The sequence below is a fragment of the Anser anser genome, assembly GCF_964211835.1.
Source record: "Anser anser genome assembly, chromosome: Z".
In the NCBI taxonomy this organism is placed as follows: Eukaryota; Metazoa; Chordata; class Aves; order Anseriformes; family Anatidae; genus Anser; species Anser anser.
This window is the reverse complement of record NC_139723.1, coordinates 75,629,928-75,655,514: the sequence shown is the minus strand read 5'-3', so window position 1 is coordinate 75,655,514 and position 25,587 is coordinate 75,629,928. Positions and strand designations below refer to the sequence as shown.

Sequence of the window (25,587 nt, the reverse complement as noted above, 5' to 3'; positions counted from 1 at the left end):
ATCTAGACCCCTCTGCAAGGCCTCTCATTCTTCCAGGCTGTCAGCAGCAGCTCCCAGTTTACTTTCACTGGCAAACCTGCTGGATGCATTTCACTCATGCATCCAGATCATTGATAAATATGTGGAACAGGACTGGCCCTAGAATTTAGCCCTGGAGAGCACTGCTAGTGATCAGCCACCAGCCAGATGCAGCCCCACGCACTACACAACCCTCTGAGCTCTGCCACTGAGCACCCAGCATAGTGTGAGCCTGTTCATCTCACAGTTGGACAACTTGTCTAGAACGATGCTGTGAGGGACACTATCAAATGCCTCCTAAAATCCCAAAAGATTACGTCTTCATAATTACATTCTTCGTCCACCAAGTGGGTGACCTTATCATAGAAGGAGATTGACTTACTAAGGCCGGACTTCACCTTCTTGAACCCATGTTTGACTATGCCTGATAATTTCTTTGTACTTTAACTGACTTTCAGTAGCATCCAGGACAACCTTTTCCATAACTCTTCAAGGGTTTGAGGTTAATCTCAGGTCAGCACTTTTCTGGGTTATCTCTCAAGCTCTTTTTGTAGAAAGGTATAGTATTGGCTAGCTTCCAGCCAGCAGGGATCTTCCCAGACTCCCACAGCCTTTGGTAAATTGTTGTCCAGCTGTAACATCCCTAACTCTTTCAGCACTCTGGGTGAATCCTGTCAGGCCCAATGGACTTATGAATGTTTTTCTGATAGAGCTGTTCCAATTTTGGTGACCTCATATGGAGAGCGACTGTTCCCACAGTCATGGTCCTCTAACTCAGAGGACCAGGCAGCCTGAGATTTGTAATTACTGTTAAAAAGTGAGGCAAAAAAAGGCATTAAAGGCTTCTGCCTTTTTCTCCTCAGGTCACCATCTTTGCCAAGTATCAATGTTTTCCTTAGGCCTCCTCTTGCTGTTGACATACTTGAAAAAGCCTTTTTGTTGTCTGACACCACAGTGACCGGTGTCAACTCAAGTTGGGCTTTGGCTGTTCTTGTTTTCTCCCCACACTTGCGAACTGGAGCTCTGTCATCTCACTGTGAAGCCTGACCTGGCTTCCAGAGGTCATAAATTTTCTTCTTCTGCCCTAGTTCCAGGGGGAGTTCCCCTGTTCAGCCAGTCCAGGCTTCTTCCCCACCTGCTTGACTTGTGGCACAGTGGGACTTCCTGCTGATGGACTTTTAAAAGGTGGTTCTTGAAAAGTGACCAGTTCTCATGGACCCTAAACCCTCTAGAGTTGATTCCCAAGAGATGTTGCTAGCTAGCTGCCTGAGAAGTTTAAAGTTTGCTCTCTCAGGTCCAGGTTGGGCAACTCCACTGACCTTTTTGCTCCCTACACCAAAAATGTTGAACTCTGCTATTTCATTATGGCCACTGTGGCCAAGACAGCCACCTGCCATCACCTCTCCCTCAAGGCCTTCCCTACTCTCAAACAACAGATCCAGGAGAGCACCCTTCCTGGTGGGCTCACTTGGTGCATGTGACAGAAAGTTATCTTCAGCATGCTGTAGGAATTTCCCAGGCTTGCTTGTCCTGTCAGTATGATATTCCCAGTGTGTACCAGGGAAGTTTAAGTTTCCCATAAAGATGAGGGTTACTATCTACTATCGAGAGATTTTGATGTTACCTGTCTTTTACTGGGATCTGTTTCCTTACGTTTTGATGCTATGAACTTTTGCTAGGTATGATAATCACAGGGAGGCCCTACTGAAAGGAGGAGTTGATGGAGACTATCAAGATGATAGTTTGGATCTGCTGCGCTACTTCACTGTCAGCTGTTACTCTGGATACGGAGATGATGAAAAGGTAATGAATTAGTTCATCTTTAATGAATCAATTTAATTTTCAAGAAAAATGTCAGCATTTGCTTAGAGTTGAAAAGCTGTGCATGGAGTTATTGAGCACAGGTGGTATAAGAAGTGTTTGTATAAATCCACACTGGTTATCTAGGCAAGCTTTGATTCCTGCTTGTTAAAAATTACTTAGTCAGGATTCCTGAGTGTACTGTACAATTACAGGGTTTGTGTATGTTATTTCCATACGCTATATAGTGAGGCATTCCATTGCTTTGCAATAACATCAGTTTGTTCAGTAATGTCTTTAACAAGCTAGAATGCTTCGAGCTAAGGAAAGACAATATGATAACAGTGCTTACGTGAAGTGTTCTTCCAATAATTGAATTCCCTGTTGGATTTTAAGATAATCATAATTTAAAAAGCTCTAGGTGATTAGAATAATTCCTCTCAGAGAAAATCCTTATGTCTTTGCATTACTACAGTAGGAGTGAGTTAGCAACATCTTAATTTAAAAAAATAAAGATACAATTGGGATACATTCTTAGCAAATTTTGTATTTGGAACTTCATCAAAACTTGGTCCTGTGTAACTAGAAACTTATCAACATCTGCATGCTGTAGCATTTTTTTTGTTTTTGTTTAAAGTTGAATACAGGTGTTTTGAGACAGACGTTGAGGAATGAGAGGATGGGAACTTTGTTAAACAGAAGGGTCTTGCTGAGCAGATGCCTACAAGGCCTTTACTTGATTGCAAGTTGCTCTTGCAAACTGTAATTTTCTCTGAATTGTAATTTTTTTGAAATATGCTACTTACTGTAACTGATTCATTCTATATTGCTCAATAATAATTGCACTGATGTTCATAGACTTTTTTTTTTTAATTTTAGGGATTCTTTACAGTCTATCGACACGTTTTTGAACAGATTGCAAAAGAAGAGATGGAGTATATGACCCAGGAAGATATTGAAGAATTCCCTACATTTGGATATTCCCAAAGTGACTATGATACGGTAAGAACAAGTGTAAAACTAAACTAAAAGTAACACAGTTGTAATTACTTTGTCCCACACTGAAATCAAAGAAAAGGCTCCTGCTGATCTCTGAGGTGAATACAAAAAACAAGTATCTACTGTCTCTTAGACCATTACTATAAAGGAAGTGCTTGTAATATGATTCATAATACTTAGATGAATCAAAAGTGTCATTTCCTGTTGGACTATATTAGTAGTCAGGCTTTTAGTGGTAAGTTGGCAAACAAATATTTCACAGGGCTAACCATCAATTATGCCAATGAAAATTAAGTGCAATGTTAAGCTTGAACCAAGGCCTAAAAAAAAAAAAAAGGGATTTTCTCTTTACATCTTCATGAGAGTAGTTCACCAGTATTCTAATGCAATGTACAAATAAATACACATTATAGCAAGAGATAGAGAAAGATATTACTTTTTAATAACATATAGTATTGTGCCTCATTTAGGAAAACTAAGACTCATTCACTGCATAACATAGCCTGTAGGAAATGAGATATTTGGTTGACCTGCCGTGCAAGCTCCAGCTATGATATTCCTCTCATCTACAATTATTCTGTAGTAAGATTCAACTTGCAGAATATTGCATGCCTGCCTTATCTGGAGAAGATAATACGTAGAGGACACTTGAATTATTCCCATCTGGTTTACCAAGCATTTTTTGCGTTCTATCAGACTTCTATTTTTTAATGGTTGCTAGTTCTTCTGTGTTGAAATAGTAAAGTAATATTTGTTTTTCCAGTGAATAACTGCATAGTACCGGTACTCACAAATATTCCTCCTAATTTGCTACTTCTCCCTGTCACTTTTAGTAGCATTGTACTGTGTGCTTAATTATTTATGAAACATAAAATGATACATACCTTAAAAAAGAGAAACTGACATTACAAAACTAGGCTGGAGTTAGAAACACTGTTACAAATTAGACTAAAAGGTGCCAGAATGGGTGTTTGAATTTGAGGTAACATTACAGGATGGCTTAAAAATTGAAATATTTCCTTGGGAGAGTATATTTAGTGTCTATGAAATTGTTAAAATCCATCTGTTGCTAGAAAAAGCTTGAAACATCTTTTGGGAGCTCCTTGTATTGAAACCATAGAATAAATATGATTATAGACCAAAAATTGTTTTCAATGCTATCGACTAGTAACTGCCAAAATGGCTGTAGTTATAGAAGCAGCATCATTATACATGTGCCTTGTTCACTCTGTTCTGGAAGGTGAATGCTCGCTTTTTTTTTTGAATGGGATCTAGTGATTTTTGGAAGTATTTAATTGAAGGTAAACTCATTTAGATGGGAAAGTCATTAATCCTTCTTTGCTTATATTCAAAGAGACAGTCAGAAGATTCCAGCATTGCAGTGGCCGAGTTTCTGCTCGGTGGGAGTATGGTGGGAAAAGAGATTTAGAAGGGAGCTACAAAAATTGTACAGAGGCTTTAAAATCTGTGGTGTGAATGTTCTCTGATTCAGCCTACTGAGTTAACTCCCAGAAAGTTTGAGAAGTGACTCAAAAAACACGAGGCAGCCAGGGAAGATATTCTTAAGTCTGTGATGACTTAACAAGACTTCATGAGAAGAGAATAATTGTAGGTCAGTTAGATGCAGAAACAAAAGCAATCAGCTCCAATTATATGTAGTAAGCAACGCAAAATCCACCTGGGAGTTCAGCATGAGCTGGTTTGTAGTCTTCTGGAGTGAGTACTGAGGTGGACTTCTATTTCAGGTAGCCACAGAGGAGGAGAAAAATCTCATAGCTCATACAGCTGGTGAAGGGACAGGTGGTCCCTGTCATCAGCTGATGGCCATGCATCCTTCTGCACAGAAGATTCCTACTTCTGGAGCACAAATTTGAGCTAATAGTCTATCATCACTTAGATTATTGGACAAAATGTCCAATATGTATGTATGTCCTATATATATGTATGTCCAACATATATATGTATAGCTGGATTTTAGTGGTAGCAGAGAAAAACTTCATAGCTACTTATCTGCCAGAGGCCACAGCCATGAACCTTCACATGTAGATAAGCTGTTAGAAATTAGTGTTGAGGAGATAATAGCTGTAGCCCAATGAATACCAGTGACATAAGGAGATGAAGAAATACTGGCAGAAGAGATGTGAAGCTGTTACATTAAAGAACAGGACTTATGCTGTGAGGTGCTCCGATATACAGAACAGTAGTGAGCACGGCTAAGTAGTAAAAAGTCAGTTTAACGGTACAAGTAAATTTTTTAAAAATTTAGACATATTTTGTTTCCCAAATGTGTAAAATGCAGAAGGTTAGTAATTATTTGGAGAGGAATATAGAGAATAAAACAAAAAATCATTATGCAACCTTACTAATTCGGTCTTTACTTGTGAGTAGTAAACGAAAGGAGAATAAGGAAAGACGACTTACCGTTTCTTCTAACAAGAGAGCTGGAGGGCATCATTTTAACCAGCAGTTATATAACAGAACAAAACAGGAGTAAGTGTGTCTTCACACGGTGGCTGTTACACAATACATGCGTCTGTCTGTTTATGTACAGAATATCTGATTCTGGTTTTGCTTTCCCATTTGAAAGGAAAAGTACAGCAAAGATAAAGTAACTGGGCACTAGTGTTAGCATGGTCCATTCCTAAAAGCAGATAATTCTAGAAGTTGGAGTCTGGAATAGTTTAACAGATAGGTTGTTGGCTTGCTGTGTTGTGAAATTTTAAATATGATACTACAGATTTCTCTAAACCTTCGTGTGATTTATTTATATTATACTCTGGGGAAAAAACAGTGGCCTGTATAGAAATCTGTATGCAAAACTGCTACAAAAAAGCTAATTTATTTGGTGAGTTCTTAGCCCCCTCCCTAATAAAGTGGTTTGTTCTTTTTTTGATTTTAACAGGTAGTCCACCCTTTCTATGCATATTGGCAGAGTTTCTGTACTCATAAAAACTTTGCGTGGAAAGAAGAATATGACACACGACAAGCATCAAACCGCTGGGAGAAACGAGCTATGGAAAAAGAGAACAAGAAAACTAGAGATAAAGCAAGAAAAGAGAGGAATGAACTGGTCCGTCAGCTGGTAGCCTTTATTCGTAAAAGGGATAAAAGAGTACAGGCTCATAGAAAACTTGTAGAAGAACAGAATGCAGAAAAACTTAGGAAAGCAGAGGAATTTCGGAGGCAGCAGAAACTCAAACAAGCCAAGTATGTAAATGTGGAACAAATTGTTTATTTCAAACTTGGACAACTATCCATGTGGATGCCATGTAGAGTTAGATTCTAATGATAGCTGCACTTGTTCTTTCAAAAATCCTTGAAAATTCTTTATATTAGTCTTGGTCTCAAGTGTAACCTTTTAAAAATTGTATCGTAGTGTACCAAGCACAATTCTGTAGCACAGAGTCAAGTAGCAATGTGCTAGTGGGTTTTGCATTGCTATAGTGTTCATGGGATCGTGTAGCAGGTAAAAGCAGCTGTACTTCCTTTTAGGATCGAGCAGGCTCTTCCCGCTGTGAGCTTGATATTTACCATGCTGCAGTACATTTCCTGCCTGAAGTTCAAGCAGGATCCAATTATGTTGATACCTCCTTACTTGCAGTGTCAGTATGCCCACTGACGTAACCAAGTACCTGCTCAGATTTCCAGGCCCTCCTGAAATACTGGAGAAGGGCAACTTATCTTTTAAATAATACAGTTTCTGTATTTCCCAGCTCATAAATGTGATGTAGAAGTTACTGTATTATTCTACTTACAGGCTTGCTGAGCAGTATAAAGAGCAGAGCTGGATAACTATGTCAGATCTGGAGAGGGAATTGCAAGAGATGGAGGCACAATACGAAAAGGAATTTGGAGATGGATCAGATGATGAAGGTGAACTAGAAGAACAAGAGACAAAAGAAGGCATTGAAGGTACAGGGTGTGGTGGTGTGAGCTGTGGGGGGTCATTACTGTGTGAATATTGGCTCACTGCACTTCAAGCCACAGCTTCACAGCTCTGACTGGTGCAAGTCCTGTGCCTCCAGCTGAGGTGTGTCAGGTTAGAGGCTGGCCCTGTGATGTTTTCCATGGAACATGAGAAGACATCAAGCTACAACTGTTAATGTATGCTAATATAGGATTTGCTGACACGATCTTCATTTGTCTGCACGTTAGCAATACTGAAGAAGCTGAATGTCAGTGTCGTGACACTATTTCTTGGGGTTTTAAGAGTAACTTACTCAAAAATTGGTCATCTGACTTTGTCTCCCCAATCCCCATTCGTTTCTTCAGACAAACTGAGTGATGAGGCTGAAGAAGGTGAATTTGCTGATGATCTCTACTGCCCTGCTTGTGACAAATTGTTCAAAACTGAGAAAGCGTAAGTGTGTGTGTATGGTTGGGATTTTTTTTGTGCTGGGGGTGGAGATTGTTGCTTTTTAACTTTTTAAAAAGCCTTTTAAGGACTCTAACTTCACATCATGGTCATTGTCTTCTTTCCAGCAGAGACATTGTCAGGGCGTAATTTTCCATTCTTAGCAGTGATGGATAATAGGCCAGTTATTAATTTATATGCAAATGTAACAGTATTTGCTCAGCTACCTGCAGTAACTATTTGCTGGTCTTCACAGCATGAAGAACCATGAAAAATCAAAGAAACATCGAGAGATGGTAGCACTGTTACGACAGCAACTGGAAGAAGAAGAAGGGAAATTTCCTGCATCTTTGGATGATGCAAATGGAATAGATACTAAAGAAGATGAAGAAACAGAAGAGATACCCAAACAAAAGTACTTAAAATTATTTTTAATTATGTTATGATTAATGATTTAATTAAATCTCGAAGGGCCACAGAGAGAGCTTCTGACTGAATTTATTATCATGTTGGAACTCGTAGTATCATGCAATTTGAAATATTTCTTTGTGTAAGAGTATCAATAGAATGCATGCGTTTGTTTGGCTGAGTTCAGATGTAGGATATTTTTCAAACGGGAACTTCCTACAGGCCCAGTGTCTTTTGATTTAGTTATGGTACTTTTTGTCAGTTGGATGCTGGCACACATAGAAAATAAGTGTATTTGAAATTAAATAGAATTTATTTAATAAGTTGTACAGCTTCATTTTTTGATTGGACAAAGCATAAAGCAAACTAGCTCATTAGTACCTTTAAGTTCAGTGTGAACAGAATAAGTGTTTTTCTAAATGCAATGAATAGTTTAGGAGAACTGTTCTTTTCAGATATGAATCATTTTCTAGTTGTGGCTACTATTCTAATACCATGTTATGATGTTAAACAAAAATATAACTTCATAACTTTCTGGAAATTGTATTCATTTTCATTTTTTCAAAGAGAGTTCATTTTGCATTCTTATCTTTACAGGCTCTCCAAGAAGCAGAAGAAGAAACAGAAAACAATGATGGTAGGGAGTCAGACGTAATGAAACTCAGGGAACTTTACAATCTTTTTTATCACATAATATGACAATATATCTCATAAACATAACTTTATTCTGTTTGTACAGATCCTACTAAATGTAGTGCTGGTTCCAAAGAGCTTGTGGGCTGAAGTGTAAGGAAAAGAGATAGAAAGAGTTTCAAGAAAAAAGATACAGGGAATACAGGGAAACAGGCAGATAAAGAGTGAACACAAGGAATTGATAAGAAAGACCAGCAATGGCTCTAGTGCATTAGCAACTTAATTGTTTGGTGATAGTTTTCTGCTTTGGCTGCTAGACCTGGTAAAGTGTACTGTTCATAAAGTAACTTTTTTGGCATCCTACTGACACTGTGTGGTTGTTGGAATGAACACATCCATTCCACCTTTCACTTGCATTGCAAACACAAGTAATGCCACCCACCAGAACGTGGGTGGCACTCTTGCATAGGTGAGTTGGAACCTTCTTGTGCAGAGAGATTCTTCTGGAAACGTAACTTCCCTCCTTTACCAAGCTTTACCTTAAACTTTAGGAAAAGTTTAACAGTGTTTTCAAAAGTTAAGGGGGGGGAAATACAGTGTGTTTAGCTTCAGTCAGTAAGTAGAGTTTTGGCCTAAGTGTCCTAATGCAAACATCTGGCACAGAAAAACTTTAGCCTGAACAAATACCATTTGGCAAAGTTGTAAACAGGGCCACTATCTTAGAATGTGAAATGGGAGTCCTGTCACTGAGCCCTGTGAGTAATTAAAAGCTACCTTCATTCTTCTCTTCCGTAGCTTTTGAGGCTGTTTTATTGGTGTTTCTGCCCTTCATCACAGGTGGTCTCATCTTTCAAAACAGGAGAACTAAGGTTTTGCCTGTTACACTCACAGAAAACATAGCGTAAAATTCAGAGAGTTGATCCTTTGCGTGTCACACCCATGTTTTGAGGTAAATTAGTATAACAGTATAAACATAAGCACTAATGAACTTAAAGTCGCTTACTTGCATTTCTTCTCCTTGGACAGACTTACGAGGACTCTTTTGATAAAAGTGCTGATGAGGAAGCAGCTGAGCAAACGGAGGTGCCATGTGTGGACAAGGACAGTGGTTCAGCAGAGGAGTTGGTAAATGATGGCCAAAGATGTGCTGTGTCAGAGGAAACAAGTGCTACAGAAGATAGCAGCCAAGTAAATGAAGCACAAAGTGAAGTGAAAAGGTGCGCTGACTTGCTATATAGCAGTGATTGACATTCTGTGTCACATCTGATACTGTAAAAAAAGTCTAGATTTTTCTCACCTAGTGAATTGGGGGGGCTACTCCACTAAATCAGGGTTGAATAAAAATGGTACAAACCAAGGAGTGTTAGGATTTACTCTGGAAATGGTGTTAGACTGCAAATCAGTGCCACACATTTATCAGTATCTGATCCATCGTCTAGCTGAATCTTGAGACTGACAGTTGATCATATAAATGACAGTTCTTTTTTTCTGGACACACTTGTGTTGTGCGAAGGAAGAACGGGGGAAATTAGTACAAACTTTGCTTTGAAAGACTACTCTTAAGTGTTAATTTGAATATGTTGTGCACTGAACTTGGTTTCTCTTTGTCTATCAGCAGTGCTAAGCCTAAAGGTAAAAAAGCCAAGGATGCAAAAAAGTCTGCCAAGGCATCTTCAGAGCACCCAACAACGGTATGTCAAATTAGTAATGCTACTAATCATGTCATGTAATTACAAACATGTAATTTCAAACACGGTTGTTGGTTTGAACTCCAGTCCACAAATTCTATTACAGTTTACTGCTTGTTTTTCAGTAGTTTAAACAGGTAACTTCTCTTCCTGTGATTTTTATTAGAATCTGGGATATTGGAACATCAGATCTTGTCTTTGCAGAGAAAAGTAGGACTAAATTTCAGTTCTAAGAGAGTGGCAAGAACTCAGTATTCAAAGCAGTTTAAACAAACAAACAAAAAAGTAAACAAGACAGCTGTTGTCATCAGGCAGTACCATTTGCATCTTTCCCAATCTTGATGATTCCCAGTAAGAGTGAACTCTTATATTAACTAGAGCTAAGACATACTGAATTCAGTAAATTTCAGAAATGAGAGTAGTATGTGTATAGTCTTGTTTAGTCAGGTGACATCAAATGTAATCCAATGTATCATAAATGGGCTTTGCAAAGCTTCTGTTTTGTTCTATGCTTTAGTTAGCACTCCTTAAAATTCTAAGAGGCCATATTTGTACTGTTTGTTTTTTATTGTTAATCAGTAATGGGATTTTAATTATAGAAACAAACAACTTAATCACATTTCATTGTTTAAGAGAAGCTACATGTAACCAGCTGGTGCGTTCTATTTATTATGCATTCTGTAAAAACATGAATCTTTTTTTTTCCTTGTAGAATGAAGTTCCCATTCACTGTGTAACCTGCAACTGTGCATTTCCATCCCGAAATAAACTGTTTGAACATCTGAAATTGACAGGACATGCAAAAGCAACACAAGCACCAGCTGTAAATGGAGCTGTACACACCAGAAGCAAAAAAGAGAAACGTAAAAACAGATAGAACTTAGATACAGTGACAGTCTCCAGAATCATACATGAAAAATCTCCCAAACTGGAGAGGTATGCATTGGCTATATTTTGAGGTAAACAGGGCACACAACTCCAACTTTTGGAGGAGGAAGGAAAAAAATGTAACAAAAGGAATGTTACCTTGTGAAGCAAGCTGTGCTTTTGTTTGTTTTTACCAGCCTTTACTGACTGAATTTGGCCTACCCTTCCAGCAGCTTTCATGTTGAAGGGAAAAAAATAGTGATTCAAAGCTAGTTGCCTTGCATTCTTGTTGAAACTTGCATGGATGCAACCTATGCAGAGGGAATAAATTATTTTAACACGTTGCTATTTTTTTTGAGAGAAAACTGATTTAAGAATGGACTCTGCTGCTTTGATCATCTGTTAAAGATGAAATATGAACGAGGACAAGGGGAAAAAACAGGCTTTTCTGCCATCCTCAATGGCCCTTTCAAACTAATCAGCAGACAAAAGGGAGAAGAGTAAGATGACAAAGCTGGTTAATCACAGTTTTAGCAGTCCATATTAGTTCTGTGTGTGCACCTGCATGCCAGGTGTGTGTGAGAGGGATAATCTTGTGGAAGAACCTTGCTGGAATAAGTGGGGAGGAGGGCTATGAAAACTGAGAAGTTGGTGTTAACGTATGTGAGGTGAGCTGCATGTGGGAAGTCTGTCCCTCAGCACGTATAACTTACATACTGCCATTTGACTGGGGAATGGTGTGAGTTAGACAGCTGTCTACATTTTTTCTTTTGATTTCTAATGAAAAACAAAATGGGAACTGGTATTATGCCTCTTTTTAAATGCATAATCTGCTTCATCTTGAATAGCACTTAAAAAAAAAAGTGAGACAAACACCTGATTTTGGAGTGTAAGTGTATGAAAGAACTTTACAAAACAAATTGTGAATGCAGTTAGAGAATGCAATGCTCAGGGAGGGCTGGGGCTCTAGTCTAATAGTAAACCCTTAGAGTTGAAAAAAGCAATGATCTTGCCTTATTCAAGTTGCTCTAACATTTCAACTCATCAGAGAAAATGGCAGAACACAGTACCATTGTTGGAGTAAGAAATTACTCAAACATTAAAATTTGAACTAAAGTAAAATGACTAATGACTGATGTACAGTTCTTGCTAACAGCCAACAATTTTTTTTTGAGAGTGAGGGAGGGAGGTAATGAACTTTTTTTTCCCCGAAAGTGGTTATGTAAGAAATGCTGCACCTTATTTCCCCAGCCGGATTTTGCATCTTGCTAAATGACTAATTGGTGTGCTGTACAATCCTAAAAGCAGCAAGAGGAAAATAAAAGCATTTTTGGAGAGGATGATGACTGGATTAGAGCCCCATATAAAAAATAATTAGTGTAATTAGAACCTTTACAATTAGTGTGCACAGATTTCTTTTGTGCTTTTACAGTGCACAAATTACAGTGCTTCCTTGTAGTAAGGGTAAACAGTTTTAGCACTGTTTGAAACCTGCACTTATGTTCTGTTCAGAGTGGTTCCTAGCCCAAATAACCGTGAAATCTCCCATCGTGGGACTGAGGGTGAGACTTAAACACTGCAATGTTACCTTTGAGTTAATTATTTTTCTTATTTAAATAAAATCAAATACTTCGTCACTGTCTGTCTTTACAAATGCTCATGAGTACTGGGTGTAAGAGGGAAGGTTATGGTGGCTGTGGGGGTGACCATAGTGGAAGGTGGTCAGGGACTACACTGCACTGGTTACAGCTGGCTCTGCAACAGTCCAACCACATGCCAAAGTTCAGTTAAGCACGAGTTTGTGTTGCCTCTGTGAAAACCTAGTTAAGAAATGGCAGCAAATGCTGTGAGACACAGGAACAAGGCCATAGCAGCAAGAGGCACTCCATGGTGGTACCTGTAACACCCCCAGAGTGATGGTAGCCTGTTGGAGGACCTGTACTGGTGCATAGGAAACAAGTGAGATAGCAGCAGCAGCAGAAGAAAAGAGTAAGGAACAAAGAGCAGCAGAATTAAACCACTGTGTCCTAGCGTCACCTGTTGCACTGTTAAAGACAACTGTAGGACTGAACAGTATTTTTACAAAATAGATTAGAGAACATTCTTTGAAGTCTGGCTCTGTGAGAGTAGTCTTATGATGCTGACACATTTTATCTTCAGACTATGATTCTTCTTGTCCAGTGTAGATTAGCGTAGATTAGTGCAGAGCCTGGATGGCAAGTATCAGGGGTTCATTCAATTGCATCTCGTATACATAATAAACAGTTCCAGTCTACTTTGCATCTGCTCTTTCCATATGTCTCTCTAATGCAGCATGAATTACTTCAACAGCGAAGTCAGCATCCTTTTTAGTGATGCACATAGGAGGTTTAATTCTAAATGTCTGAGAATGAGAAAAAAAAAAAAGACATCCTTACACTTGTGTGGAAAGAACATAGGTTCTAACAGCCCTTCTAGGTCAGTGCTCACCCTTTGCCAAACAATCTAACCATAAATATGGAAAAATAATAGCAGAACTGCAGAGCTGGGACCAAGGCTTCTCTGAAGTGTGCCCTGAACTAGTTGAGCACTGGTTTCTAACTAGTTCTAGCACTAGTTTCAGAAAAGAAACAAATAGCTCCTACTTGGTTTGTAAACCAAGCAAAATCATTAAAGTTATTTTAACCAGAAGTTCAGTACCTGATTGTAGAGTCCTCCTCTTCCAATCAGAACACCCATATCTTTACAGTCTTCCCAGATCTCACTGATTTCTTCAGCTGGAAGAGGGTGGCGACTGTCCTAGGGAAAGTGAACATTAAATTTAGATATTCTAAATTAATTCTAAGAAAAAGATGTATATTCCAGTTATTCCAATATATCCCACTCCCATCTCTGTCTAAAAACATTAGTTGCATAATTTAATCTGCTTTCTAAGATGGCTTTATGCAATTAAAGTGCACAAGTCACTGTTTACACAAAGCTTGTGATATATTTGAAATGCTGGAATGTTCTGGCTCATTTTTAGCCAGAGCAATGCTTTCTCACTCCACCAACTGTTTTTTAAGTAAAACGTTCAATGGCATTGAAAGGAATTAAGGAATAAAGTAAATCATCAACCTTATCTGTCACCATTTCCATTCCAATCATAAGTCCCTTGCCACGGACATCTCCAACAATCTCAAATTTATCCCGTAGTTTAGCAAGCTCCAGTAGCATATATGTTCCCACGTCCTTGCTGTTTTTTTGCAGATGATCTTCTTCAATAGCCTGGTGAAAATGATGCACAATGACAATGTTGCAGGACAAGCTTCTAACACATCTGTTTAATACCCAGTTAGATCAATGACATATCACCATCTCACTAACTCTCATAGATTTGCACACTATGTTCCTTCACTACTATGGTATATAAAAAAACCTTTACTGCTATGGCATTTCATCTCTTCCAATCCACTAATAGCATTAGATTAAAACTGAACAGAATATTTTGAGGTTGCTCTCTCCTTTTGCACATTTTACTTGTTATTGCATAATCATAATTTAGTAATTTATGCTCACATACAGTCATAGATGAAAAATACCTGGCCATCGGGATTATTTTCAAAATCTTACACAAAATATTTTATATCTTTCTCCAGCACCAAAAGAAGAATATAACTTGACAAGGCATACCTATGGGTACTAGGCAGCCTTTTAGGAAACAGTTTGAGTGCTTTAATTAGATTCATCAACACTCATCAATGCTTTTTAAATGCAATATATACATTTTTCATACTTTGCTCTATTTATCAAAGTTCTGACATGCAACCAGCTATCAGCACTGACATGCACAACTTAATTTAATAAAATTCACAAAAGAAAACAAAGAATTACAAAAGTTAAAATGATACTTTTCCTTTTTTCTTCTTTTTTCTTTAACTCTTTTTCTTTCAACTCCATTTTATTTTTTTCCTAACTGACAACCTCTTCAGACTTGTTTCAGATAAAGGTTCTGTGTTATTTCCAAGATGAAAACTACAAATGACTCATATTCCTGCTAAAGGGATGAAAATTTTGCAGTGGAACTAATCAGGAACTTATATTTTTCCTACACATAAAGCACCCTGCCTACGTATAAATAATGCTTGTATATGTTTATATAGTTACAAAATTGTCCACATTTAACTTTATAATAAGAACAAATGCAAGCAGTTTTTATCCAGAGAAAGCTTGGAATATATTAATTCATAACATTCTCCCTACATCAAGAACTGCAGCTCCAACTACACAGGCTAAAGGGTTTCCTCCAAATGTATTAAAATGAAGGTTTTGAGCCAAAGAATTTGCAATCTCTAGAAGAGAAAAACAAAACCAAAAAACATTAGTTAGTCTTACAGTTGTTTCATATTTGGTAACAGTACTTACATGTGTTAACTTAAAATATTGCTGTGTTTCTACCCTGATTCTCCTAAGTGATAGATTATAATACATTGCTAAAACTACAGAGTTTAACAGACGCGAAAGACAGCCTTTAAAATGGTCAAACTTTAAAATAATCTAGTCAGTTGTCTCCTTGGGCCAACATCTACCAATTTTCTTAACCAGACTCAGTGAGTCATTCATACAAATCAAGTAGTCGGCTAACATATTGTCTTCTCTTAGTGCATTGATTATTAAAATGGAGAATTCAGAGAAGATTTTCAGGATTTCTTACCAGGCTCTGTGACAAGGTCATCTCTGCTTCAATTATGCAATTAACCCCATCTAAATAAAGCTTTGCACTGGTATAAGCACAGCTCTAGGTAAAACCAGTCAGTAACGAGAAACCAATTCATTTACCTCAAAAGACAGCTTGAATCCAAGATCATTAATAAAGCTCAGCTGTTTGAATACACATCACTCCAGTAAGGAACTATTGTATAGTACATTTTGTATTTGCTCTACTTTAATTCTTAGCAGGACAGAACACTTATACCTTTTGTTGTAACAACAGCTGCCATGGGAAAGCCATTACCAATTCCTTTTGCCAAAGTAACAATGTCAGGGACTACATCATGCGTTTGAAATCCCCAGAAATGGCTGCCTGTTCGTCCAAATCCTGTCTGTACCTTTCAAAGGAAAAATCCAGAGAAATCCCCATCACTTTCTCACATTTCACAATATGGTTTCTTTCTCTTTTCTTTCTATTCTTGCTGATTTGCATTGCACTGCAACCATACCTTGAATCAACTATTGTAGAAAGACCCTTACTCAGGTGACTTTGCACAAAATACTGTTTTTATAATTGTGTATTGCATATTAAACAGCTAACATCACACCATGTCTTAGGCATGGTGAAATGCACAAATATGCTGCAGCTTCCATTTCAAAATGGAGAGGAAATGCAACTGCTTACCACATTTCAAAATTGCAGTCCCATGATTGCCGATTTCTACTACTACAGTGCTTGACGTATGTATCACAGTCACTTTGAAGAGTTCACTAATATGTCAAAATGGCCTTAGGTAAGCAAATTTTATTTATGAAATGTATTTGCAGAGGGACAGGAAAAGAACCCCGTTCTAGAGTTGCCAATGTATGCAAACAACACTTGTAACCGTGTTATTGTGACAATACCACATCACAGCTGGCATTTATTAGTTGCGTATTTTTGTAAATTTACTCCAGACTTCTTCCAAAACTGAAGGACTCAAGTCTGCTACAAGCCTTACCTATGTCTAAAATTAGAATACCATGCTGCAGAATAAAGGCAGTAAAAACTATGAGGCACCTAAGCTTGGAAAGAGGCACCATGTTAACCTTAAATGAAATCCTATGTATTTCACAGCTTATTTTATTTCCAGGCTTTCAGTTTGCTTTCATGGGGATTCTTTCAAAAAGACTTTCAGAGGTACCCCAAACTCTCTAGAGTTCTTTGTGAAAAAACTCACTTCATCTGAAATACAAACGCCTCCTCTTTCCCGTACTAGCCGGTATGCTTCCTTTAAGAAACCTTTCGGATATTGAACAGCTCCATTAACACCCTGCCAAGACAAATAAATAAATAAATAAATAAAATAAAAAGAAGATGCCTTCAGGAACAGGAAATGAAAGAGTGGTTTTACTAGGTGACCATCCTACAGTAAGAAAAAATACCAGCAACTCTCAGGTAATAGCAAAACAGTTGTCTCAAATTTCAGTCTTCAGCAGTGAAACTGCTTCAAATAGTTTCTGCTCAGGTCACACGTTCCCATCCCACAGGGCAGTTTGCTGTTCCATTAGCTGTGTTTGTACAAATGTCTGTGAGGCCATACTGTAAACTGGACCACTGTAAAATAGAGTGGATTAAAGATTAACTGCCAAAACAAGTACCTTGAAAACCTGCACACTGAGAAATCCATAAACTGTGTTTCATGATAAATGTAAATGGAGAATTCACATCCCTTCTTTAGTAAATTTGTTTAGAATACTGTTTCCTCAATTTCTGTGCATGTTGCCAGAAATTCCATGCTATACCTTGACTGCAATGGCTTCTTAGACTAAAACATGTGAAGGCTTAGGAAAAAGCAAAAACAGAGCAGGTGCAGTTTTCTCTGGTCACAGTTCTCACATTTTTTTCTTGCCTTTCCTGCTTTCAAGATATATTCTCCATTCCTCCTATTTAACAACCACATTTACAGCAGTTCTGTAACTGGAGTGAAGCACCAAGAGAATGAACTGTGGCCAGCTGGAGAGCTCCTAAAAACATAGTGGAGAACATGGCTGAGAAGAGGTGGAAGGGAAATTGTGCTAAAGTTTACAGAAATAGTAAATAGAAAAGCACTATAAAATTTGGAAGAAGGTACTGAGGTACAAAACAATAGTGTGTGCCATACGTGCTATTTAAATACAGAAAAAGCATATACACTTAATCATGATTCTTTGTTTAACTTCATGAGGAACATTCTAGCTCTGCCAAAATCAGTGACAAAAGCTGAACTTTTAAGAGAGTGCATTCATTCTTCCAAATGTTTAACGTGTATAAGTCATAAAAATCAATGGACATCCATATTTAGGGTGTAGCTAAAGAACACCAGATTTGAATATTTCATACTATTTGTGGTAACACAACTGAGAAATGCGAAACTACCTACCTGAATTGGTTCACTGATAAATCCAGCTATTGTCTTTGGCACACAAGTGTTCAGAGTATCTTTGAACTGTTCAATGTACTGCTCATTTGCATGACATACACCTGTTTACAGGGAAAATACTTTAAATACAATTTAATTAAAATGACAATAGCAACTTTAAAATACGAAAGTGTACATCTACAAGTATTATCTGACTATATGGTAAATATTACTTCTCAAATAGATAAAAATGGCTAAATGTCATGAGAGAGTCCCTTATTTTCTCTTCAACCATTTATACCCTAAAGACTGCCAGTTCTAAAACAGCAAGGTAAAGCTGCCAGACAATGAGATGTTACAAATTATAAGCTGTAGCTTAGAGAGTGTGAAACACCTACATCAACAGAAGGAATAAGCAGATACTTTTTCAGGGTTCAATTAACATCAGAATAAGACGTAAGGAACATTATGTTAGTGCAGATACAAGGCTTCTGGAGAATATAGCTGCATGTAAGTCTATACTAATAAAGAACAGAGAAATTAGTATAGCTAATCCTCCCATTCACTGGGGAGGGCAAAGATAAGAAGGAAATATCTTTTTATGCATGTGAATTAAAACAACAGAGTGCCTCTTGAAACAGTGGGAAAAAATACCATAATTTTTGTTAATTGGAGAGGAGCAGAGGAGCTTTCACACTGTATGTGAATGGATGTTCTGCCTCATAAAGACGACTTCTTATCACTGGCTTCACGTTGTTCTTACTATTGGAAAATACCAATCAACAAATAGTACTTCCAGATGCACTAAGGTTTGAGAACCACAGCTTTCTGAATATCAGAGCTGATATTGACAAATGCTTGAAATGAAGGCTAGGATTTTCAGAAAAAAAAAAAAAAAGGAAAAAAAGGAAAAAAAAGAGAATATGAGATGTTGCTTGCCCATTTTTTTTTTCCTGTGAGAAACAGATACCCATGATTTCTGCAATATTTTCTTTAGTTGCCCTTGCAAACCCAAACTAGAGGTCTACTGAGGAATGCTTACCTTTCTTAAGGAGGTAAAAATAACCTGAGCATACGCTTTGACTTCTACAGCCCCTGTTACTCTCTAATCTAAAAACCAAATAACTTTTGTCATTGACCAACCTTCAGAACAGCTGCATTTTCGAACAGTTTGTACTGGAGAATCTCTACAATTGCTGCCTCCCCACGGACCACGAAAAACATCTGGCAACATTGTCTGTCAAGCATAAGAGAAATAGCTACAGATTTGGTAACATCATTCTAAGAGATGTGTTAATCATACCCAGGGATGACTGATTGAAAAAAAAAAAAAGAAAAAAAAAAAAAGAAGAGGCTGTTAGAGACAAAGAGCATAACTAGTTCCAATGACTTTTCCAAAGAACACTTGTGGAATAATACCAGGCTTCTCCCACAAGGATATCCCTGTAGTAGTGACTCAATTGATGATTTCCTTTCTTTTGATCTTTAAGTTTTTAAGTTAGTCAGCAGTTATGGTTATCTAAGATTAATGGCAACATTTTCAGAGTTGCCAGTAGTGCTTCAATAATCCAAAGCATGATGAAATATGCAAAATACAGGGAGGCAGGTAGATATCACAGCAGAGTAAAAACAGACTGAAAACTAGGAACTTCTAACCCTGACTGCTAATGAGTTACCTGAAGACATGTAATGTCTTCATCTAGTGAACCAGGTTGGGAGTTTGCTATAAAGAAGCCTACCCAGAGCCAGTGCTGTGGCTGAGCTACCACCAGTACAGACCAGAGGAGCCAAAGCCAGCTTCTAGCAAACAGAAAGCCATTCCCATCTTCCCAAGGGCACAGATGTAACTTATTGTCACTTATCCCCAATGGAGCTCTGTCACAGATATGTCTCCTCTCTTGTTGACGTAAAGGACAGGTTCTTTTTCATTCCAGGGTAGAAAATATTTCAGATCAGCAGAAAGCAGCTTTACACAGATTTGCCAAAGCAAACTTGAGAAAAAGAGTACAAGTATTACTTTTTTGCACCCTCCTCAGATTTCTATGCAAGCACCAAGCAAGAGTAAAGCACTGAAAATCACAGTTATTCATGTTATGGTTGTCCCAAATCTAAATTAGCATAAGCAATGAAGTATCTGGCTCTTGTTGCAGGAATAGCTACACTGCAGTTTGGTTAGTAACTATAAAGCACTTTGAAGATAAAAATTTGCTAACCATCAAAATGTTCAAATAAAGTGCTAGTTCATCAGATTGTTAAAAAAAATAATAAATTAAAATCTCACTGTTGAACAGCCAAAGCCATTGGCAACGCCATGCTTATAAGGACCAATGGATGTCAATCCCAGTGTGTAAGGGCTGCCTCCATGGTATGCTCCTCTGTGCAAACAGACAAAGCACAAGAACATCACTCATTTCCAAAAAGAGACTGTGGCAGTATTAGTTCTGAGAAGGCATGCCTCTGAGATATAAATTATTGGGAAAAGTGTGTGCTGCTACACTCAAAACAAGATTCCTACTGACATTTCTTTTGCTTTGGTCTTGGAAAGTCCATGACTGCCCATCTGCATTTATTTCCTGTGATTTCATATGCTATAATTGTTCACAAGGAGAAGAGAATGAGGACTGGAATCGACAGCAATTCAGACAGTTTTATGCAAGCGCCTCACAGAGTTCTGCTGCAGCACCTGAGCCCCACAGAACAAACATCTCTGTTCCTTGAATCATGGGAACTGCTGCTCTCTCAAACAGATGCTGCCAATCATTAAACTGCATGGTGGTTTGTTGCTAGTTTTATAATCAAACCAGAAGTTCATTAAGCAGAATATACAAGCTAGGTGGATGCCCAGTGTTCCGTTGAACAGAATGGCATAAAAATACAGCTCCTTATAACAAGGCCTTTTATTTTAATATCTGTGGCTGCCTTGGATGCACAGTAAAGAGAAGAATTGCTTACACTGGTTCTCACAGAGTCCTCACCCCTGCACCACCTCTGTAGTTAAGCCAGAAGAGCTGTTAGAGTAGCTGTGCAGTGAACTGTGGTTCAGGGATCAGGCAGAAAAATAAGGCAGCAAAACAAACAAAACCACAAAACCTTTCTTCCAGATAATTTTCAGCCAGACCAGTTCCCTGCTGTGGTTCACTGCACCGCTGTTCCAGAGGTGCCCCCACAAAGAGGAGCACTGCAGGGGTGGAACAAAGGAAGAGAACAGTAGTTGCTGAAGCCTGCTCTGACCCTGAACGAAGGTCCACCGAAGCACAGCCTGAACACAAAGACTAGATCCTTTTACTAAGTAAGAAAAGCAGAAATTACAGATTGTGTCTTCTCTGCAGAAAAGTCCTAATACGCTGCATCAAATTTTGAATTTCTATTTTGATCTTCTTTGTCCAACAGGGTGTCCTCAGCAGATACGGAGTTACTTCTTGTTTTAGGCATATAGAGACTGATCACAAACACAGTAAGTTTGATATAGACCATACCACCATTACCTGAAAGAGATGATGTCGAAGTTGCGAGTATATAGCCTTGCCATGAACATCGCCAAGTCATTGGCTTCTGACCCACTGTTGGTTAGATAAACCACCTGTGGAAGAACACTTAGGATCAATAGAGTGCACAACCACCACCTATTTATATGTCACTTTGTAACAGTATGAGGAATCACTTTTCACTGCCGCTAAGTGACCTCACTGCAGTAAATTCAGTGGTGCCCATAGGGTACAGATGGGAACAAAGATCACAATGACACCAAATAGTATACAAACTTTTTAAGACTTGGACTCTTCAGGTTTTTCGTCCCACATCTGAGATGGAACAATGATTCAAAGAAAAATAGGGGTGTTTGGGTCAAACTGAGCATGACTAACTCAATAACCTTCAGACCAGTAATATCAGCTGCAAAATACCCTTGTGTGTTAGTTACAAGGAGCGCAACACAGAGAAACAACAGTGGAAAACAAGAGGTTGTTCATTGGGTTCCACTGAGAATTAAGGGGAACATTCTGAATATAAGATCTAAGATTTGAAAACAGCTCAAATCCTGCTGTCACTGGTTTTAAATTTAATTTTCAGAAGTGACCGAGACACTCGCTCCCCTGCTTAAGCTATGCAGATGTCTTACATTTACATCTATTTTTGAAATTCCTTCCTTTTTTTTTTAGACTGCAACAGCTTCACATACTTCTGGTAACCAAGTCTCTTTTTATGACCAGTTTCTTTTACCTGAAGAAACACAGTACTTTTCTTACTGTTTCTGTGCATATGGCACATGACATTTTGACATTTATATGGTTTGCTTACTTAAATGTCAGTAAAGCTCACTACATAAAATACTGTCAAATACTTTTCACTCTTAATTTTTGTAAGATCAAGAAATTTAAGGCTGACTACATATAACAATAGTTAAAAACGTCTCAGTTCCTTCAGTCATTTTTCTCCGGTGAACACCCCTTAACAGCACTGACTGGAGGGAGAGAGCCAAACAGAGGAGGAGCTTGTGTTATTATGCTTGTCTATATCCAAATCTAAAGAAAAGGCCTTGAGGGTCATCACGCTCTCTTTATCTGACAGTCTCTGGAGAGGTTTTTCTCGCTGCAGATATTGTGGCTCTCATTTATGTATGTAATAAATATTTTCATTTAATAAACAGACACACACTTTCCCCATCCCTGCTCCTGTCAGAAGTGAAGTACCTTAAGTGGATCTGGAACAAGTGAAGTTAGCTTCTCAGCATATTCCTGGATTGATGGGTGCATATAAATATTAGTGGTATGCCAAAGGCGAGCAAGCTGTTTCTGGGTAGCCATAGTTACCTTCCTGCAGGTAGAACAAGAAGAGACACAGGGACTTCATTCAACACGTGTATAAACACAAACCCCCTGCCTCTGTTACTAATGCTGAAAATCCAGACACTGCTCCATTTGCCCAATAGATGATCAAATAGATAAAATGAATGAATTCTTCAAAACATAGTGGGAATTGACCTTAATATGTAATGCACGAAAATCCAGTGAATTACATTGTTTTTTTCTTTTCTTTTCTCTCTTTTTTTTTTTTTTGGTTCATTGTGCCACGGATTAAGAAAGAACAAAGCCATCAACAGCATCTCTTCTTGTATTTTGTCGTGTAAATCAAATAGTAACACACTTACGGGTGACAGTGACCAACACTGACAGTAACGATTCCAGCAAAGAGATCAAGGTATCTTCGTCCTTCATAATCAAACAACCACTGCATGTATCCTTGATGCAGCAACAAAGGCTTCTTGTAAAATGTTCGCAGTGAAGGAGAAACATTTTGTTCACGAATCTTCAACATACGTTCATATGGATAGGACTGGGGGGAATAAAAACGTCAGTATCTGTTCATGCTTTCTAAAGATCCAGACTAATGGAACAGCTCTAGTTGTTCACAGGACAAAGATTTTAACAAATTCTGGCACATGCAGTGCTCTGCAAAACAACCTTTTGAAACAAGACTGCTGTTCTGTATTTATTTATTTTTTTTCCTGGAAGTCTTCCAAATCAACAATTTAGCCTTAATTATAGAAATGTCACACAGATGCATCTATAGGTTATATTGTGGTTCTAACAAACAAGCAAATAGCAAAAGTCCTATTCAACGGACAGACTATTCACAGCAGATGAGCCTATCACTTAGATCTCGTAGTGGAGTCTTACTTAAATTCAAGTGTAGGATATATGACTTACTTGGTATTTCTCAGGTACAAAGTTGCAAGGAGGCATTTTTGCTTGTACAGAGACAATGCTTTTCCACTTCTGCTGCCTAAAGGCAACTACAAAATAGAAACAGAACTATCAAGCGTGTATCAAAGTGCACATCTGAAAGCATTTCGCAACAAGCTTGTTCACAGAAAATAACAGCTACAGACAAGGAAAACACTTTGAGGGCTTTCCTTTGGGAAAAACAAAATACTTTAGAACTCTGTTTGCAGAAAGGCAAAACATATGTTGCTTTATTTTGACAGAGAAAATCTTAGAAAAATCATTTTCTGACACAAGACCAGAGACAAGGCTGGAGACAAGCCAATGACACAGGTCCAAGGTCCATGCAGGAGACGGGGCCGGGGACAGGACTGGTGGCGAGGCTGCCCACCCCCGTGGCACGGCTGAGACAGGGACATGAGCATGGGTGGAGGTCCTGGGGAGCTTGGAGCTGTCCAGGGGTGCTCAGGGCCCCCACAGCTCTCGTCCCCACCTTTCGCTCTCTCTCCAATATGCTGAAGTCACCGTGCCATCCTATCTTTAGCTTAACTTGAAGTATAATTAAGTGGACATCAAAAATCGTTATCCTTCTTCTGCATCCCTAACGCCATCAGCCGAGAGCTACACCCTTTATTTTTCAACACCTGAGGCTTCACACGCTTCTGAAAACACATCAAACAAATGAAACATAAAGTTTCCCAATACTGACCAGATAGACTGCCACTACCTTGAACGAATTAAAGACCCACGAGTGTCCGGACTCAACAAACGTGAATTAAAGCCCTAGGTCTAGGACCCAGCTCTGCCTGTAGATCTTTTCCAAGGGGATCTACATCTCCCACCCGCAAACACGGCGCTGGGAGGAGAAATCCCGGCGTATGGGGGGGAATCGCTGCCCCCAGCCCCTCGGCGTCCCGGCCGGCCCCATCTGCCCAAGGCCCTCAGGGCTCCGCTGCAAAAACGCGTTTCTGCGGGCAGCCCCCGGCCAGGCGACCCCAAGGACGGGGTAAGAGCCGCCTCAGCCCCTCGCTGCTCCGGGTAACGCCGCCACCCGGTGCCTGTCCCTGTCCCTGTCCCTCGGGGGGCCGCTCGGCTCCCGGCGCTGCCCTTACCGCTGCCGAGCCGGCGGCCGCCCCCCCGCCGCAGCGCCGCCATGCCGCCGGCCGTGCGCCGGGCACCGCGCGGCCTGAGGGGCCCCGGGCCCCGGGCCCGCTGCCCTCGCCCCGCCCCGGCCCCCGAGGGCTCGTCCCGCAGCTATAGGGAGGGACAGCGAGGCTGGGCGGGCCCTGGGGGACAGTAATTTTTGTTTGTTTGTTTGTTTGTGTGGTGGTTTTGGGTAGTTGAGCGCCACCACTGCCGCTCTCTCTCTCCCCATCCTCAAAGGGAAAGGGGGAGAAAATACAATGGAAAGGGCTCAAGGGTTGAGATAAGGGCGGGGAGATCACTCAACAGTTATCATCACAGGCAAAACAGACTCAGCATAGGAAGATTAATGTAATTTATTGCCTATCACTAACAAGGCATAGCAGTGAGAAACTAAAAGCAAACAAAAAACACCTTCCCCCATTCATCCTCTTCCACCTCCTCCCCGAGTGGCACAGAGGAATGGGGAATGGGGGCTGCGGTCAGTCCCCACCTCTTCGTCTCCGCCGCTCCTTCACGGTCCCTCTCTGCCCCTGCTCCACGCGGGGTCCCTCCCACGGGATGCCTCCTTCCCGAGCTGAGCCTGCGGGGGCTGCCCACAGGCGGCAGCTCTTCAAGAACTGCTCCCACACGGCTCCGTACCACGGGGTCCATCCCCCAGGAGCAAACTGCTCCAGCACGGGTCCCCCACGGGCGGCAGCTCCCCCCAGACCCCTGCTCCTGCGTGGGCTCCTCTCCACGGGCTGCAGCTCCGGCCCGGGGCCTGCTCCTGCGGGGGCTCTCCATGGGCCGCAGCCTCCTCCAGGCCACATCCACCTGCTCCACCGGGGGCTCCTCCACGGGCTGCAGCGTGGAGATCTGCTCCGTGTGGGACCCATGGGCTGCAGGGGGACAGCCTGCTGCACCAG

General features: G+C 39.7%; 2 protein-coding genes across 3 annotated transcripts in view; one reads left to right on the top strand and one right to left on the bottom strand.

Moving 5' to 3' along the window:
• The window catches only part of DNAJC21 (DnaJ heat shock protein family (Hsp40) member C21), a 14,831-nt gene extending 2,426 nt beyond the window's left edge, over positions 1-12,405 (top strand). The window contains exons 3-12 of one of the 2 annotated variants that reach the window (XM_083818560.1): positions 1,698-1,821; positions 2,698-2,820; positions 5,720-6,024; positions 6,575-6,729; positions 7,090-7,177; positions 7,428-7,586; positions 8,177-8,216; positions 9,239-9,429; positions 9,831-9,903; positions 10,613-12,405. In XM_083818560.1, coding sequence (XP_083674686.1) covers positions 1,698-1,821; positions 2,698-2,820; positions 5,720-6,024; positions 6,575-6,729; positions 7,090-7,177; positions 7,428-7,586; positions 8,177-8,216; positions 9,239-9,429; positions 9,831-9,903; positions 10,613-10,777 — 1,423 coding nt within the window. In that variant the 3' untranslated portion in view covers positions 10,778-12,405. Of the gene's footprint in view, positions 1-1,697; positions 1,822-2,697; positions 2,821-5,719; positions 6,025-6,574; positions 6,730-7,089; positions 7,178-7,427; positions 7,587-8,176; positions 8,217-9,238; positions 9,430-9,827; positions 9,904-10,612 lie in introns of both variants that reach the window. The other variant, XM_083818559.1, reaches the window with a different exon arrangement.
• Positions 7,876-25,587, bottom strand: AGXT2 (alanine--glyoxylate aminotransferase 2). The gene is made up of 14 exons (XM_083818561.1): positions 24,649-25,587; positions 23,522-23,607; positions 22,963-23,147; positions 22,505-22,628; positions 21,302-21,396; positions 20,098-20,191; positions 18,960-19,053; positions 17,838-17,938; positions 16,656-16,748; positions 15,701-15,833; positions 14,989-15,077; positions 13,864-14,013; positions 13,447-13,545; positions 7,876-13,150 (listed from the first exon to the last, which is right to left on the bottom strand). Exons 1-14 carry the CDS (start codon positions 24,689-24,691, stop codon positions 13,040-13,042), a joined length of 1,497 nt encoding a protein of 498 aa, XP_083674687.1. The 5' UTR covers positions 24,692-25,587; the 3' UTR covers positions 7,876-13,039.